At 42.4% G+C, this 17,580-nt stretch overlaps 1 protein-coding gene across 6 annotated transcripts in view; it reads left to right on the top strand.

Annotated features, from left to right (window-relative positions):
• VPS13D (vacuolar protein sorting 13 homolog D) overlaps window positions 1-17,580 on the top strand; it is a 329,312-nt gene that overhangs the window by 189,211 nt on the left and 122,521 nt on the right. For all 6 annotated transcript variants that reach the window (XM_027843937.1, XM_027843939.1, XM_027843934.1 and 3 more), the window contains 2 exons: window positions 756-890; window positions 2,488-2,655. In XM_027843937.1, coding sequence (XP_027699738.1) covers window positions 756-890; window positions 2,488-2,655 — 303 coding nt within the window. The remainder of the gene's footprint in view (window positions 1-755; window positions 891-2,487; window positions 2,656-17,580) is intronic.

The following is a 17,580-nucleotide window of genomic DNA, read 5'->3' as shown; positions in this document are numbered from 1 at the left end:
AAAATTCTGAAGCAGACCCCTTGATTTGGGGTCTGGCTGAACAAGTTGTGGTACACGAATGAAGTAGAGTATTGCTATATGGGAATGGTGACTGTGCAGAATACAGAGAGGCATCGAAAGCTCTATGTGAGCAGAGACAGTGTGGAGTGGAACCAGAACAACACAGCGACTGCGGCAACAGAAGAATTAAAGCTGAATTCCACAAATTCACAGCACTCAAACCTGGCCCCAGTACAGAGAGCAGGCTGCAGCTTCCTTTCTCCCTTCTGAGGTGGGTATAGAGCGCTACCTCATGTCACAGTGGGCACAGCAGATATATGAGTTCTGCTGAACTGCTTTTTTCCCCTCATCTTAAAATGCATAGTTATAAGAGATGGCTCTCTTGAAGAAGTAGAGGGGAATGATATATTGGACAATGAAAGTGATACAAAGACAAAAGATATCACTAGGAATTTAGACAAAAACAGTGACTGCTATCTCACGGTGCAGTAGTCTGCTTCAGGAGGTAGTGGGCTCCTGTTCTCTGGATGACTTTAAGTGAAGACATAATAACCACTTGCTGGTGTGTCATGGCGAGGATTCTTGTTCAGGGGTGGGCCGAGTTGGAGACCGCCGAGGTCCCTTCCAGCTCTGAAATGCTGTGATTCTTTTTACTGTTGATTTAAAGTGGTATGTGACCTCCCTGGAAGCCATAATTGGAGTCCTACAGAAGTCAGGGCTATGGATAAAAGGAGTCTTTTCTTGTTTTTAATCAGGCCCTGAAAAGCACCTTGGGATTTCCACTCATTCGATTTGAAGATGCTGTAATCAACCTGGACCCATTCACTAGAGTTCACCCTTATGAAACAAAAGAGTTTATCATTAATGATGTCCTCAAACATTTCCAAGAAGTGAGTACTGAACATAGGAAATATATTTGCATGTTAATGGTTTGGAGACTCTTATTACCAAAGCAATTCAATAGAAGCCTATCAGAGCTTATAATCATGCTCTTTCTGGCATTATTGATATGCCACACATCAGTATTTGCTTCTTGAAGAATGATGGGATTGCCTTCTTATTCCCTGATACCAACATTATAAGTGGCTTCCCCTCTACTAGTTTGGAGGTGATGGTTTTCCTGGGGTTTGAATGGTAACATCAAAGGCAGTGGGTGCTTTGATCTATATTAGTCATAAGTCCATGTTTATATTGTGTTCCTCTGCCTGGAAGAAAAGGCTACTAGATGTGCAAAGGAAAGTGGCAAAAAAAAAAAAAATCTACAAGACTTTCGCTCCAGGATTAGGCGTTAGTTTAGAAATCAGGCACTGTGAAAACCAAGTTATACATTTTCTCTTTCATTTTTATTGCCTAAGACTAAAAAGAACAAATAAACACAATGCCATAGGTTCTCAGCAAGCAGCTGGTAAGGATCACGTCCAACTTGTCAGCTGTCACAGTCACAAGTAGTCTATCCATTGTTGGCCTTTGGTGGTACAACTATTTTTTTTCCTTTTTCTTTTTAATGTATCTTGTGTAGTTGGTAATGTTTCCTTTGAGCTATAGGGGGAGCTGAATACCAGATATTAGCAGAGAATAATGGCTGGTAGGGGGTGGTTGGGTGGGAATGTGAAAGTCAAAATCCTATGGAATTGGGAGTCAGAGCCTAAGATGGAGGTAAATTTTGTGACCTTTCAGCCACCAATTGGGGAGGAAGACTGCTCCCTGTCTGCCTGCCTTTGTTTCCTACTACTGCCGATTCACCCATGAAGGTTGGGGACACAGTGCAAACATGCCACTGTACCCATACTTACTTAGTGTTCTGTGAGGCCCATGTGCTAGCTGATTTTGTTCTAATAAATGGCTTTAAAGAATAATTCAGAATGAAGTGAGCAGAACCAGGAGAGCGTTGTACACAGTCACAGCCAAGTTGTGGGATGACTAACTTTGATAGACTGAGCTCTTCTCAGCAATGCAAGGATCTAAGACATCTCCAAAAATCTCGTGATGGAAAATGCTGTCCGCATCCAGAGAAAGAACTATGGCGTTGGAATGCAGATTGAAGCATGCTATCGCTCTTTTTTTCTCTTCCGCTTTGTTTTGTTTCTTCTTTCTTGTTTTTCCTCCTATTGGTTCTAATGTTTAATAGGAGTGTATATGTAGAGCCTATATCAGATTGCATGCCTTCTTGGGGAAGAATGCAATGAGGAAGGGGGAGAAAATTTAAAACTCAAAAGCTTATGGAAGTGATTGTTGAAAACTAAAAATTAATTTAAAAAAAGAATTAAAAATCATCTCTGAGCTGAAAATGTATAAGGAGAATGGGGGAGGGGACTAGTTAGGGTAGGAACCGTGAAAGGAGAAAGCCCTCTCATTCCTGAAACTGTGTTTGTATTGTAAGAATAAGAGGATATTTTTGCATTTCTGATATTTTAGCGTAGGAACACCAGACTTAGTAAATCTAAACAGAAGCTGATCACATTTCTCTTCTCTATTATTATTTCAAAGGAGCTCCTTAGTCAAGCTGCTAGGATACTGGGGTCAGTTGATTTCCTTGGCAATCCTATGGGGCTTCTGAATGATGTATCTGAAGGTGTTACTGGATTAATAAAGTATGGAAATGTTGGGGGCCTTATACGAAATGTCACACATGGAGTATCGAACTCAGCTGCCAAGGTAAGAAAGCACAGGTAAAATGCCATTATAATGAACTTTTTGGGGCTGCATTATTTGATTGTACAATGCTTTTGTCATAGTAAATAAAATTCGTGGCTAGAAATTACCTTAACAGTAATTAGTAGAATTTCAAAACATTAAAAGTGATGTACAGTTTATAGTGAATGGTATCATTCATGTGCCTCTTCTTTTCTAAACTACTAGGTCTTTTGCGATGATACCTTCTTTAAAGTGGATAACTTAGGTGTACTTGATTTTGGGAGGGGGAGGGTTGGATACTGGAGGCAGGGGTGGGGTAGGGTTAATGAAGAAAAATTGCTTTTTGATATAAGAACTCTAAAAAGCTCAGCTCCTTTCTGACTGATAATCCACAGTAATCAAGTATTTTTCTTTAAAAGGGACTGATACCTGTCAGGGACCGAAGAAGACATTTGTAGTACTGTGTTTTTCATTATAAGGAATTTGTTAAAAAGCTCAACAGAGCCTGGTTACTTGGCCCATCACCAAGATATAGAAATAATGTGGTCTTATGAAATTCCTTTTTATAATGTTATGGAGATATGTCCATCTAATGTTGCTTCAACTCGAATCATTTCACCATAACTTAAGACTGATTTAGTCTCAGGTAGGTTTGCCAGCCAGCAGGCCAGTAGCCACATAGTATATTGGAAAGAGCATTGGATTTAAAGGACCTGAGTTCAAAGTTTGGTTCTACTTTTGACTACTTTTGTGGCAAGTCATTTCTTAGTGCATGTTTCCCTATCTATAAAATGAGAGGGTTGAAATAGTTGATTTCTAAGATTTCTTCTGTATCTAAATCTCTGACCCTCTGCCCCGATGATTTACAGTTTCCATAGCATGGCAGGAACTCAATCTGTTATATAAGGGACCACCGTAAAGCTTGAGGAAAGGAGTGGGGGAAGATAAAGAGAGAGTTGGGGCCAGCAGGCCGTAGTTGGAAAGCAGGGGAACAGGACCCCTTGGAGACTGTGGAGCTGTGGAAACCAAACACAGTTGCATAGTTTTATGATACCATGGCTACTTTGATCTAGCTGATTTTTCATGGTTATTTGGGGAAAGAGTATCCCCTTCATCTTCAGAGAGAGACTGAAAGATGGAGATAGGAGAGAACAAGTGACTCAAAATTAGGCAAGTGCTAAAAACTCAAATTAGTCCATATTTCCTCCTTGGGTTAATTTTCATGTTACCTCCTGAACTTAATGTTTAGGACAGGTTTTGGTACAAGTATTATACAAATGACTTTTACCATACACCGCCATGGAATAACTTTCTCGATTCTCCCTTTCAGCCACTGAACTTTGCCATGGTCTGACACACTTAAATATTCAGTTTTAGATCCTTAGTTTCAAGAAATAGTTATTCTACAATTTGAGTTAATGGCACGAAGTTCATGGCCTCATGGTTTCTTCCTTTGGGAGAATGCTTTTGTAGGTCTTGCTTTCCGTTCCATTTTGCTATGTGAATCAGTCCACATTGTACCTGGCTAGGTAATGAACCCACTACACCATATTGTGAGGACTAAGTGAGATGTATATGTGAAAATCCCATTAAGAAGACAAAATGCTCTCTAGTACTAGGACATTTACCTTTGGTTTATCATTATTGTAAATTGGGAAGGAGGAAAACCTGTATTTGACTTACATTTGCATCGTTGTTCAATGTCTAGGAGTACCAGGAGACCAGTGATTGTCTATGAAGTAAAAATCCAACCAATTCTTACTATACATCCCTTCACAATGGGAGAGAGTCTGAGGCATTGGGAAAATTGACACCTCAGTCTCATGCAAAAATCTGTTTCTATCAGATTCTGACAATTGCATTGGATTTTTTTAGGTTAGCAGTGTAGTGCCTATAAGCATTGACCTGTCTAGGAGAGTTTGATAGGAGACCCCTTAATTGGGTTTCTTATAGATGCCATTACTCATTCTACCCCAAAAGCATGTCTCTTTAAAAATCTCATTAATGCTTGTCTTCTCATTCTCTCCCTCTAATGCAAACTGATTTGTAGTGTTATTGGAAAAACTGCCTTTGATCTTGGTTTAGTATGGCACAGAACTGTGGCTTGACCCATGAATGCTATCATATTTTCCAGAGAGCACTATCAAGGCATGGGTGGCAGTGATAATGTATTTAATTGACAGTCATGTTTGTTTTTCTAGGAAATGTATGATTTGGCGTTTATATTGTAGTTTATTGCTGTAAAATGCTTCACCAGTCAGAGTCAGTTCTCTAGAATTGCTTAAGTTTTCTGTGTATCAGCTCCTCTGCTTCTTGGAATTGACTCTTTCATGTGGTCAGTGCCTGGACTCTGGAGTGTGGTGGTCTTTGGGGCACACAGAAAAGCCAATTTACTTTTTTTCAACATGTGGTTTAAGCCTTTTTTTTTTATTTGATCATTTTGCCTTTGATAAACTAACTAGGATTGGAATCATAAGCTTAGCCACTTTGGGGAATTGGGATAATTATATCTTGGTACAAAGGGAACTAGATGTGTTATAAAAAATCAGCCAGGAAGTCTTCAAAATGAGAAAGCAAGCAAAATTGCAATTACCACTTAACATGGAAAAGGGTAGCTTCAGAGCTGGGCCCGGCGGCTAAACACAAGTTTAGAGCTATCTATGATTATGCATGTGGTGGGCCAAGGGGTCTAAATTTCCTTGTTGTTTTGTGGGCTAGAGTCAGACCTTTAATGTTGCTCTTGGGTAGTTTTTTGTTTGCTTTTTTGTGCACACAAAGGGAGTTTAAGGAAGTGCAAATGACCACAATAATCAAATATTGGCCATGGGAAATATTCCATTAAAGAGGGACTTAGCGCTAGTGATTAAAGAAAGAAATCAGAGGAGGATAACAGGACCCAGGGAGTCAGAAAATCATATAATGTTAGAGCTACAGCTGAACCTTAAGGGATCATCTCGAACGTCCATCCAGCTGCCTATCCGTGGTCTGGGGCGATGGTTCTCAGTGCAGGGTCTAGGGATCCCGGGGGATGCCCAAGACTTTTTCAAAGGGTCTGCAAGGTCAAAACTTTTCATGATAATACTAAAATGCTTTCATTTCTAATACAGTAAATATCGATAGATGTAGTCCATATAAATAAAAGGTCTTGGGATCCCCAGTAACTTTTAAGACTGCAGAGGGGTCTTGAATCCAAAGAATTCGAGAACTGCTGATCTAGTAACAAGTAAAACATTGTTGCGTATGAACCGTCCGCTTCAGCAGAGGGAGTTTCCATTCCGGGAGTTTCCCCCAGCAGTGTGCCCGAGCGCACAGAACTAGAAATGGACAGAACTGACACGGGAATCAAAGTCTTCCATGTCCCATGCCTCCGTCACCCGTCAGCCTCAGCTCTGTTTCGCCTGACCCAGAAGGAGAGGTTGTCCAGTCTGGAATGTGGTCAGGAGTCTCAAGTTTGAGGACGACCTTTTTCAGGTTTTGACTGTATGCCTGGAACTTCTTTAATCTGTTTCATCATCTGTCGAGTGAGACGATGATGAAGACTGCTACCGTTGACATTTAAAGAGACAGCACATTGTAGTGGATAGTCAGCCTCTGAATCTGTAAGACCCGGATTCTGCCTCTGTCTCCCACTAGCTGTGTGACCTTGGGCAGGTCGCTTTAGCCTCTGATTGATAAGGGTGCTTTCCCTTTTTGAACACGCTTCTTTGGGGTTTATGTGACACCACTCCCTACTATCTCCTACTGTCTGACCACTCCTACTATGTCTCCTTCGCCAGTTCATCACCCATGTCCTACCTCGAGGTGCACCCCAAGGTTCTGTCCTACAGCCTTTACTCTCTCTGTGCTCTTGGTGACCTCATTAGTTCGCATAGAATCAGTTGTCATCTCTCTGCAGATGATTCCCATATGTGTATTTGTGTGTTTATGTGTCTGTATATGGAATAGGTATATCAGCCAGTGAGTCAATAATCATTTATTAAGTACCTACTATGTGCCAAGTGTTGTTCTAAGTTCTGAGGAGACAAAAAGAGGCAAAAGACAGCCCCTGCCCTCAAAGAGCTTACAGTCTATGGGGAGTAGTGGGGAGATGGGCAACATGCAGCAAATATATACAAAGTAAGCTAGATACAGGATAAATAGGAAATAATTAAGAGGGGGTGGGAAAGGCTTCCGATGAAAGATAGGATTTTAGACGATATGTAAAGGAAGCCAGAGAGGTCATTAGGTGGAGCAAAGGAGGGGGAGCATTCCGAGGCATAGGGGACAGCCAGAAAAAAATGTCTGGAGCCAAGACATGAAATGTCTTGTTAAGGGAACAGCCAGAAGACTAGTGTCGCTGGATCAAAGAGTACTTGTCTTGGAGTACGGTGTAAGAAGACTGGAAAATTAGGAGGGGGCTAGGTTTTAAAGGCTTTTGAATGCCAAATAGAGCATTTTGTATTTGATCTTGGAGGCATTAGAGAGGCACGGGGATGGTGTTGCCAGACCTGCTGTTTAGGAAAATCATTTTAGTGGCTGATTGGAGGATGGGCCTGAGAGGAGAGAGACTGGAGGCAGGCAGATCCACCAGCAGGCTATTGCACTAGTCCACAGGTGAGGTGATGATGGTCATCACCAGAGTGATGGCAGGGTCAGAGGAGAGAAGGGGGGTTATTCAAGAGATGCTGCAGAGGTGAAATCCACAGGCCTTGTCAACAGCTTGGATATGGGGGGTGAGAGAGAGGGAGGAATCCAGGTTGACTCCCAGGTTGTGAGTGGTAGGGACTGGGAGGATGGTGTTGCCCTCTACTGTGATAGGGAAGATAGGAAGGGGGAAGAGTTTAGGGGGAAAGATAATGAATTCTATTTTGGATATATTGACTTTAAGATGTCTACTAGACATCCAGCTTGAGATATCTGAAAGGCAGGTGGAGATGTGAGATTGGAGATAGCAGAGGGTAGGTCTGGGTAAGTAGATCTGAGAATCATTAGCATAAAGATGATAATTAAATCCATGGAAGATGATGAGATCACCAAGTGAAGTAGTACAGTGGGAGAATGGAAGGGGGCACAGGCTTGAACCCTGAGGGACACCTAGTATTGAGGGCATGATCTGGAGGAGGATCCAGCAAAGAAGTCAGAAAAGGAGCGGTCAGATGGATGGGAGGAGAACCAGGAGAGAGGGGAGTCCTGAAAACTAGAGGGAAGAGAGTATCAAGAAGAGGGTGATCAGCAGTGCCAAAGGCTACAGAAAGGTCAAGGAGAATGAGGATTGATAAAGGTGGTTGGATGGATCTATATGTGTATATCTGTATTTATATCTCCCCTACTCTGAGCTCCATGCCTATAGCACCAACCACCAGTTGCACATTTTCAAGCGTATCTCCCCAAATCTCTTGTCCATCTCTAATTAAATTATGTTCAAAATAGAGCTCATCTTTCCCCTCAAACCCATCCCTTCAAAAGAAATACTAGTAAAGCACTTAGCAGAGTGCCTGGCACATGGTAAACACTTGGTAAAATGCTTGTAGCCCCTCTCCTTCCGTGTTCCTCTTAAGGCACCTTACAGTCATCCGGGTTTGCAGCCTTGGAGTTATCCTCTACTCCTTGCCCTCACTTAGCTCATGTATGCTGTCATTTCCAGCTGTTGTTGATTGTACCTCCACAACATCTCTCTCCTTGGCCCCCTTCTCCCTGCAAAAATACTGCGGTTCTTAATTTTGGTCCTCCTCAAGGCTTTCTCCTTTGCAATCCATCCTTCACAGAGACCCCAAAGGGATTTTCCTGATGTGCAGTACTCCCCGATCAGTTAATTCCCCTGGCACTATGCTACCTCTAGTTGCTATCAGTCAGTCCTTTCAGTCAGGTGTCCTCATTTGGGGTTTTCTTGGCAAAGGTACTGGAGTGGTTTGCTGGTTCCTTCTCCAGCTCATTTTACAGATAAGGAAACTAGGCAGACAGGGTGAAGTGATTTGCCCAGGGTCACACAGCTAATAAGTGTCTGAGGCAAGATTTGAACTCAAGTCTTCCTGACTCCAGGTCCTGCATTCTGTCCTCTGCACTGCCTCTAGTATCAAATACAAAGTCCTCTGGCATTTAAGACAACGCTGTACAGCCTGTCTTCACACTACCTTTTCAGGCTTCTTATATAGAATTCCCTCTCATGCACTCTTTAGTCCTGCCAAACTGTGCTATTTGCTGTTCCTCCCACACAACATTCTTTCTCCCAGTCCCCACGCCTTGGCCTGGGATAGACTCCCCCCTCATGGCATCTCTGTAGCACCCTTTAGGGTGCAGCTCAACATCCACCACCTCCCTGAGGCCTTGACTGAACCTGCCAGCTGCTGGTGCCTCCTCCTACAAACTACCTTGTCTTCATTGTGTGTGTGTGTGTACAGGTTGCCTCTCCTAATAGAATATATGCTTCCTGAGGGTCAGTAATATTTGTTATCTCCATGGCTGGGCACAGTGCCTGTGGAACATCATAGGTGATTAATAAATAATGGATGGGTTGGGAATTCCCTATTCCAGTGAAATCACAAGTCTTAAACAAAAACCTACTTGACATTTACATAGCATTTTAAGGTTTGTAAAACACTTCACAACATTATATCATTTGATTCCTACCCCAACTCTGTGAGATGGATACTCTAGGGGTGATTGCTGTTTTACAAATCTGAGGTGAGGTGACTTGGCCAGGGTCACATAGCCAGGAAGTGTCCAAGGTAGGGTATGACCCCTTTGTCTTCCGGAGTCCGGGTCTGGCCCCCCAGTCACTGCCCCAGGCCAGTGCAGTGCTCCCTTGCCTGCTGACCTTAAAAGGGTGCTTGTTGTTAGGAGTCCACGGAGATTGGCGTAGAGTGATGACAGAGAGTTAACAGGCCGCGCAGGTGCAGGATGACCACCTTGAGCAGCAGACTTGGAAAGCACAGTCGTCTCCTGGTCACCTCGGGGTCCCCGCTGGGCCGCTTCCCGGATTCCCAGGTCTGCTGTCCAGCACACGCCTGCGGCGCTTCCATTCCCTCCCAGGTGGAGTCTCAGCTCCACTCAGGGGACTCGAGGGCAGGCTCTCAACTCTCTTGTCAGCCTGAACTGGATCCATGGAAGAGCTCCAGGAACAGTGAGAGCAGTCTCTTCCTCCTCGTGGGATCATGTAGCCCTAAAGCTGGAGGAGACCTGCAGAGGCCATCTTGTTCAGCCCCCTCATTGTAGAGGTAAAGAAACTGAGCCCTGGGATGAGTTAAATGATTGATCCAAAGTCACAAGTAGGGCCGCAGGCAGGATTCGAGCCCAAGTCCTCTGACTCGAGTCCGTTCTCCTCCCCCTGTGCTGTGCATCCTCCTTGCTATTCTACTCCTCTCTTCCATAGGAAACAAAATAATGCCTTCTGTTCTGTAGCACTTTATGCTTTTTCAAAGCCCGTTCACATTCGTTATTTCATTTGATCCTCACTCCAACCCTTTGACATGGGTAGGGCACACATTTCCTCTCCATTTTTCAGATGAAATCAGCAAGGTGGGTGGATTGTCCAAAGGCACAAGGTGCAGACTTGAGCCCAGATCTTCCGAGTCATATTGTTGGAGCTGAAAGGAATTGAAAGTTATCTCTTCTTAGAGACAGGCAGACTTTGGTCCACGAGGCTGGGTGACTTGTCCCAGGTCACGCCCAGCTGGTGTGTGGCAGAGCCAGGACTCCGGTCTTGTGACTCTGAGGTTCTTCCTGCTTCATACACCAGTCACCGCCTCCAAGCCCAGTGTGCTTCTGGCACCACTGGGGCTTGTGCTGTCCAGCCTAGACTTGAGGAGTTCTGCTGATGCCCATAGTTTGGGTGTTTGTTGTTTTTTTTTTTTTTAAACAATCACCACCTGGCTTTAGAATGTGCTTTGGTAACTTTCAGAAAAATAGCCTGGAGTGAAATAAGAGCCATGTTCAAATTTGTTAGTCTGGAGAGGGTGGAATTCAGATTGGCCAGACAGTTCAGTGGAAAACACAGCCAGTTCATGAGACTGTTTTTCTTCCTGATTCTGTCCATCTCTGTTGCATAGAGGTGATGCGTTGATGTGTCCCTGCCCACCCCAAAGAACCATCCCCACGTTGTACATACCTGGGACACCGGGGCAGGGCCGGGCTGACAGTCCAGTCCAAACCCGATGGATCCTCTCTACTCTTTGCCTGCTGATCAGCAGTCTGGGCTCTCTTGCCTGGAACCGGCTAAGGTTTAATTCTCCTCACATTACCCTGTTTGTTGGACCATCTGCCCTTTGTGTTAAGATCACATTTGTTTTAAAGACAATATATTTATGTGGCTTAAATAGACATTAATGCACCCTGTTTATTTAAGGCAGAAGTTTTATCTTTGTTTGAAAGAACCCACAAAGGGAGTGCTTGCATGAATTCTGAAGGGGAGAAACGCAGTTTATGAGTTGTGTCTGTTTTTGTCATTTTATGACTGCTCCATTTTATAGTTTGGCCGATTATCCCCATAATAGCTTTTCCATGTATCTGCGACTTAGTCTAGGTAAATGCCGTCTTTCATATGCAGAGGTTGCAGCATATTTGAGTTGGCACCAGGCTGTAGGTTAAACAAAGTTCACTTCAGATAGTTTTGTAGTTTATATTCCTTAGAGACTCTAGGTTTTGTATTTTAAAAAGTGCTTTGATCCTAAATACAGGTACCTGAGGGAATTCCACTGTCCACATGGAGGCTCCTTCAGTTGCCATATGTAGAGAAATGAATCTAATTCTTGGCTTTAGAACATTCTCTTGTTCTGCTTTCCTCTTAGACCTAATAACCCTGAATCCCAAAGCAACTGTCAGCCTTTTGCTGAAATCCTTTGCTTAGAAACAAGCGTTCAATGTTGGGCATCTCACCAAAGGCCTTGGCTGATCATGATTATTTGTGGCAATGGTGATGAGGTAGCATCTATCAGTGAAAGTTCAACAACGTTTTAGTTTAGCTGCTCACAGGTAGTCAGATGGATGGGGCTAGCTAATTGAAGAAGGTGCTTCTTAAGAAGCCAGAAAATAGCATAAAGTCAAATAGCAAGAGGGGGGAAGAAAGCAAAACCCAAAGAATTACAACAAGAAGTTGCATCTACAATTTGAAACCTAAATTTTTGTCTCTCTTAATGGGTGGAAATAATTCTCATGATGCCAGGTGTCCCATCCTTAAGGAGAATTCCTTAGAGCAGCAAGCTGGCTTTATAGAGATGCATCACAGTGAAATCAAAGAATCACCGAATTTGTAGTCAGAGGACTTGGGTTCAGATCCTGGCTCTGCCGTGTACCATTTGTGTGACCTTGGACAAGTCATACGTTCTCCCCACCTTTCATTCACCACCTGCCCCAAGCCTTGCTCTGTAAAGAGTTAGATTAGATAATCTCTAAATCCCTTTCTGGCTCTGGAGCCTGTTACATCTTATGATAGCATCATTATATTAGGCAATAAAATTATTTCTAGAGAACAACAAATATCTGGAGATTTTGCCTTTACCTTCTCCGGCTTCTAGACTCCTTTTCCACCCCTAACATTCTCTTAAAAAAATAATAATAATATTTCACTCTAGGGTAGATTGCTTTACTATAAGAAACACCGAAGTTCTATTTGCCCTTCTGCTTTTTATTTTATTCACCCCCGACTGACAGTTGTTGTAAGAAAACACTTTCCCCTTAAAGCAGGAGGATTGAAAAAACATCAAAAACTGTTTTTCCTTCTTAATGGTATTTCTTTTAACACTCAGAGCCTTCAATTCTGGAATCACACTTAAGTATCTCATTTCAAGTTCTGACAAGGAATTCAGTCTCTCACCTTTCATGCGCAGGTTGGACCAATATTTAATTTAATTTAAATTTAATATTTAATTAAACGTTAGATTAAAAAAATAGGAAATATTTTTTGCTCTTCAGGATCTATTTTCTAACCTGGCTAAAAATCGTCAATAAATACATAATGCTCTCAAACAACCATCAGTTAGTTATAATTAGACTGCTGGTTTTGTGATGGGAAGAAATTAGACTGGCTAAGGGCTCCCCCTTCCAGCTCATGCTTTAATGTGATCTCAGCAGATCTAAGAGGCCAGGACATTCACAGTGTTAGTCATGTGCCTTTCTCCCATCTTCTCTGCTGATCCTCTCTGACGTGTGAAGCTGCCAGGCTTTCAGAATGTGTCACATGATCCATATCCAAGCTCTTGCCCACTTGGCAAGTCAGACCTGTCTGGGCTTGCTCTCCTCTGCTGTGACTTTTGGGAAGGGCGGGTCACCTCTGTGCCATAGTCATACACTAGAGTAGGGTGTTAGCAGTTAATTTTTTTTTCTTTTCCTATTTAAAAAAAGTTAAACTTTTATTGATATCTTTTGCTTTTCATCATCTACATTTCTAAACATACCCTCCTGCCTCCCCTATTCAGTGAGTCATTTCTTGTATCAAAGAATAAAAAAGAAAAAAAAAGCGGTTCAGCAAATCTAACCAGCACATCCGCCAAGCCCGATGGTATATACTGTGTTCTTAGCCCATAGTTCCCGCCTCTACAAAGAAGAGAGGGAGCTACATTCTCTCGACTTCAGAAGTTGACTTTCATGTCACGCTTCCAGTTAGGAAGTAAGTTGTACATAGGGTCTTCTTCCAAAGTGCAGCCTTTACTAGAGAAGATTTGAGGTCAGCTGTCAAGAGTCTCATCTCCTTAGCTGCTCATAGTTTGCAGCTGAAATTTCTAGCTCTTCTAGATTATGTACCTGGGAATCCAGAATCTGATGTAAAGGGGTTCAAAATAGGAGAAAAGACTAGCGGTTGAGTAGTTTCCTTTTTCTGAGTACAAAATTGGAGAAGATTCAGAGATATGACTAACCAGATTCTAAACTGACAGGACTTTGCAGATTTTGGGGTGCACCAAGGAGGAATCTATTCAAATCCCAATGTGATTAGATTTGTGGCATCTAGGTTGTCCCTTCTGCCCTGCCAGGGGATTACATGAAAGCTGTAGGCCGTTTTACCGGGACCCAGGTTGACAAGTGATTATTCAGAACATGTCCCTAATAGCCATCTGCCTGTAAAATGTGTATGTTAAATTGCAATTTTTTAAAGCTGTTTCTTGAACTTTGCTACTTTAAGCATCTCCGAGCAATCAAGATGTCATTAAAAATAATAATATTTGGTTTTCAGCACAGAGTACAGCTGGGAGATATATAGATATATTTGAGCATATTAGCATAAAATCAGGGCAAAATGTCCTGCACTTTTAGCAATTGATGCCTGAAAGTAAATCCTTAAATATATTTTAAACACCCCTAGCCCTGAAGCTAATTCCTTCCTCTTTTCCTAATCTGATGCCCCATGCATTTAGCTTGTGAGGATTGGTTCTCAGAATTTGTGGAAAACTTTTTTGTGTTTACTTTGTTTTCTGGGATCTTCTAGGTGAGTGGTTTCTTGGTAATACCAGTCTGCTTCAATAAAAGACTAATATGAGTAATTCAGATGGAAGACTTGAGTTATGGTTTGATTGGGGAATTTTTGTTTAATTTTACTCTCTTGGCCCATTTTGTCATTTCTTCCCAGTGACAAGGAAAAAGTCTGTCAAAAAGTGTTGCATCTGTGGAGGAATTCAGCATCCAGGCAGAGTTGCCAGAGCTCTGGGCGTGGTTTGGTAGGCTCAGTGGATGTCTTCAAGAGGGATGGTCTCACTGTTCATTTATAAAAGACCAGGCATTTTCTTTTAACACTTTTTCTTTCTTCCTAAATATACTCCTAAACAAAATCATGTTTATATAATAATAAGCCTCCTTTATATTCTTTAAAATTATTGAGGGACAACCCCCCAAAGAGCTTCTGTTTATATGGGTTATACCTACTGATATTTATTGTATTGGAAATTAAAACAAATTAGTATTATTATGAAAATAATTTTGGCCTCACAGAACCCCTGAAAGGTTCTCAGGGACCGTCAGAGGTTCCCAGAACATACTTTGAGAACTGCTGAAATAGTGAAAAGAGGGGCAGCTAAGTGGTGCAGTGGATAGAGCACCGGGCCTGAAGTCAGGAGGACCTGAGTTCACATCCAGACTCAGACACATGATATTTACTAGCTGTGTGACTCTGGGCAAGTCACTTAACCCCAATTACCTCACCCCCCAAAAAAAATAGCGAAAAGAACCTTGGATTTAGACTCGTGAGACCTGTACTTAAATCCCTTAAATTCTCTACAACATTCTGCTTTTGTGACTTTGGGTGATTCATTTATTTCTTTGACTTTAGAGCCAAGTGGCCACTATGTACAAGGCACTGTATGGGGGCATGAAATACAGGACAGTCCTCTCCTTCATGGAGCTCATATTAAGCAGGAGATTGATTATAACATGTGTGTATCTAAGGATGTGTAAGGTGACTTTGTTGGACCTTAAGATCATAGATGTAGATCTGGATAGGCCATCAAGTGCAATAGATGAGGAAAAAAAGGCTCACAAGGGGAGTGATGCGCCCAAGTCACACAACCAGTAAGGGTCAGAACCAGGATTCACTCTTGAGCAGGGAAAGAGTACTGATGAGTCAGGAGGCTAGAGAATGTTTCGTGGGAGAGATGACTCCTGAACGGAACCTCCTTGGAATACCCATCTTCCCCCTTCCAAAAGGTGGAGATGAGCAAGCAAGACAGAGGTCTGTTTGAGTAAGTGAGTGGCAGGGGAGATGGAATGCCAGTGCCAGTCCACTTTGGTAGGAATGTGCATCTGGGGAAGAGAGGGGTAGGAAATAGGACTAGAGAAAATTAAGTTGGGATCAGGCTGTGGAAGAGGCTATTTGCAGCTTTGCATAATGGATAGATTCCAAGTCAAGGAGTCATAAGACATTCCACCTTGACACTTCCTAGTTCTGTGATTGTGGGCAAGTCATGTCAACCTGTCAGAGCTTTGGTTTCCTCATCTGTAAAATGAAGGAATTAGTAGATCAGAGGTATCAAGCAGCCCACACACTCTCAAGCACAGCCCAAATGTAACTGGGAAATAGTTAATGAAATAAATAAAATACAATAACGCATTGATAGTATTACATTTTAAAACTTAGTCAATTTTGCAGCCTGTAAGGATCTTTATGTACGGTTTAGTGGTCCCCATTTCTCTTTGAGTTTGATACCACTGCACTGGATGGCCTCCTTCCTAGGCTACTATACTATCCCCTTCATCTACTCTTCATTATAGCCCAAACTGGCCTTCCTGCTTTTCCTCACACATGATGCACCCTCTCCCATGTCTGTTCCTTTGCACAGGCTTGTCTTCCATTCTTGGAATGCCTTCTCTTCCCTCCTCATCTTGGAAGATCTCAGTTTAGCTGAGTACCGTCTGCTACCTGAGGCCTTTTCTCCTGCTTCTCTTCCCTCCCATAGCTGCTTAGTGTCTTCTCTTTGTCTCTGTGTGTGTGTGAGCTCCTTGAGAGCAGTGTCTGGCACACAGTAGTTGCTTAATAAAAGCATGTTTATGGATTGGTTTAGAGGTGGAGGAGAACCATGGAAGGTTTTTGAATGGTGTTTCAGTGTCTACCCAAGGCACTCCCACAGCCAGTTCTAGAGGAAGATGATTCTGACAGCTGTAAGAGGATAGATTAGAAAAAGGAGAGAGGGAAGGAGGAAGACCAATTAAGAGACTGTTACAAGTAGGGAGGACCTGAATGGGGGCCAAGGCCATGTAAGAGATATTGTGGAGAGAGGGTAGACAGAATCTGACAACTAATTAGAGATGGAAAGTGAGGAAGAGAAGAGTCAGTGATGACTTTGATTTTAGCAACCAGGATGATGAAGAAAATAATGATAACCTCAGCAGAAATTAGGAAGTTTAGGAGAGGCATAGTTTGAAGAAAGAGGAGGGCAAAATGATCAGTTCTCTTCATGTTGAAATAAATTTTATTGTCTCTAAAGTCCCTTCCAGTTTGAGATTCTGTGATCCTAAGACGACAATCTCTGAAAGTTCAAGACCTCTCAGTCCTCATGGCCTTACACTAACAGGCTACTGCTTTTGTACATAGTTTGAACTCTTCTGAACTTCTGCCTCACGTTCAGCAAATTAACAAAGAATGACAAAAGATGCAAATAGTCCATGCTGGATGGGCTGTGGAAAGACTGGTCGTTAGCACACTCTCAGTAGGGCTGTGAATTAGTCCAGTAATTCTGGAAAGCAAATTGGAATCATTTAAAGAAAATAACCAAAGCATTCATACCCTTTGACCCAGAGATGCCGCTTTCTGTGGTAGTAAAGAGTAGAGAAAAGTTGAAGCCCATAAATTGAGGAATTGCTAAACAAACTGTGGTACAAACGTGTGAATGTAATGATGAGTGTAATGCTACTGCACTCTAAGAAATGATGTATAGGAAGAGTACAGAGAAGCACGAGAAAATTTACGTGCAAGATACAAGGCAAGGTCTGCAGAACTGGGGAAACCATATATACGTTGTTTATAACAATATAAATTGGAATTAAAAAAGAAAAAAACAAACAAACCTGAAGGCCATGTAATTATAACACACCAAGTTTAGTTCCAAAGATGAGCTATGAAAAGGCACATCCTTTCCTTCTCTGTAGAGGTGAGAGCTGATAGGTGTGAAGTACTGCATGGGAGGCCAGGCTTGGCTGATGGCTTTAATTCGGTTAAACTACTTTTTCTCTTTATTTTTTGTTGTGAGGTGTGGCGCTAGCACTTAATGCTCTTGCCTTTCCTCTATTGTTTATCTCCAATTTACCAGATATATATCTTGTTTGCGCATTTTTTGCATGTTGGCCCCCACCCCCACCCCACCCCTCATTAGATTGTGAACTCCCTGCAAGCAGGGACTGATGGTCTTTTATCTTTCTTTACTTAGCACAGTGCCTGGTAGCTGGTAGACTCTTAATACATGCTTATTGACTTGTTGATTTAATGGAAACAATAAACTAACTTCTTAACCCCATTCAAGTTAGGCTAATTTTTCCTTATTTTGTAAGACTTTG

Source organism: Vombatus ursinus, unplaced genomic scaffold (assembly GCF_900497805.2).
Source record: "Vombatus ursinus unplaced genomic scaffold, bare-nosed wombat genome assembly UNPS02014932.1, whole genome shotgun sequence".
Classification (NCBI taxonomy): domain Eukaryota; kingdom Metazoa; phylum Chordata; class Mammalia; order Diprotodontia; family Vombatidae; genus Vombatus; species Vombatus ursinus.
The sequence above is the reverse complement of the archived record's forward strand: the minus strand, read 5'-3'. Positions and strand labels throughout refer to the sequence as shown.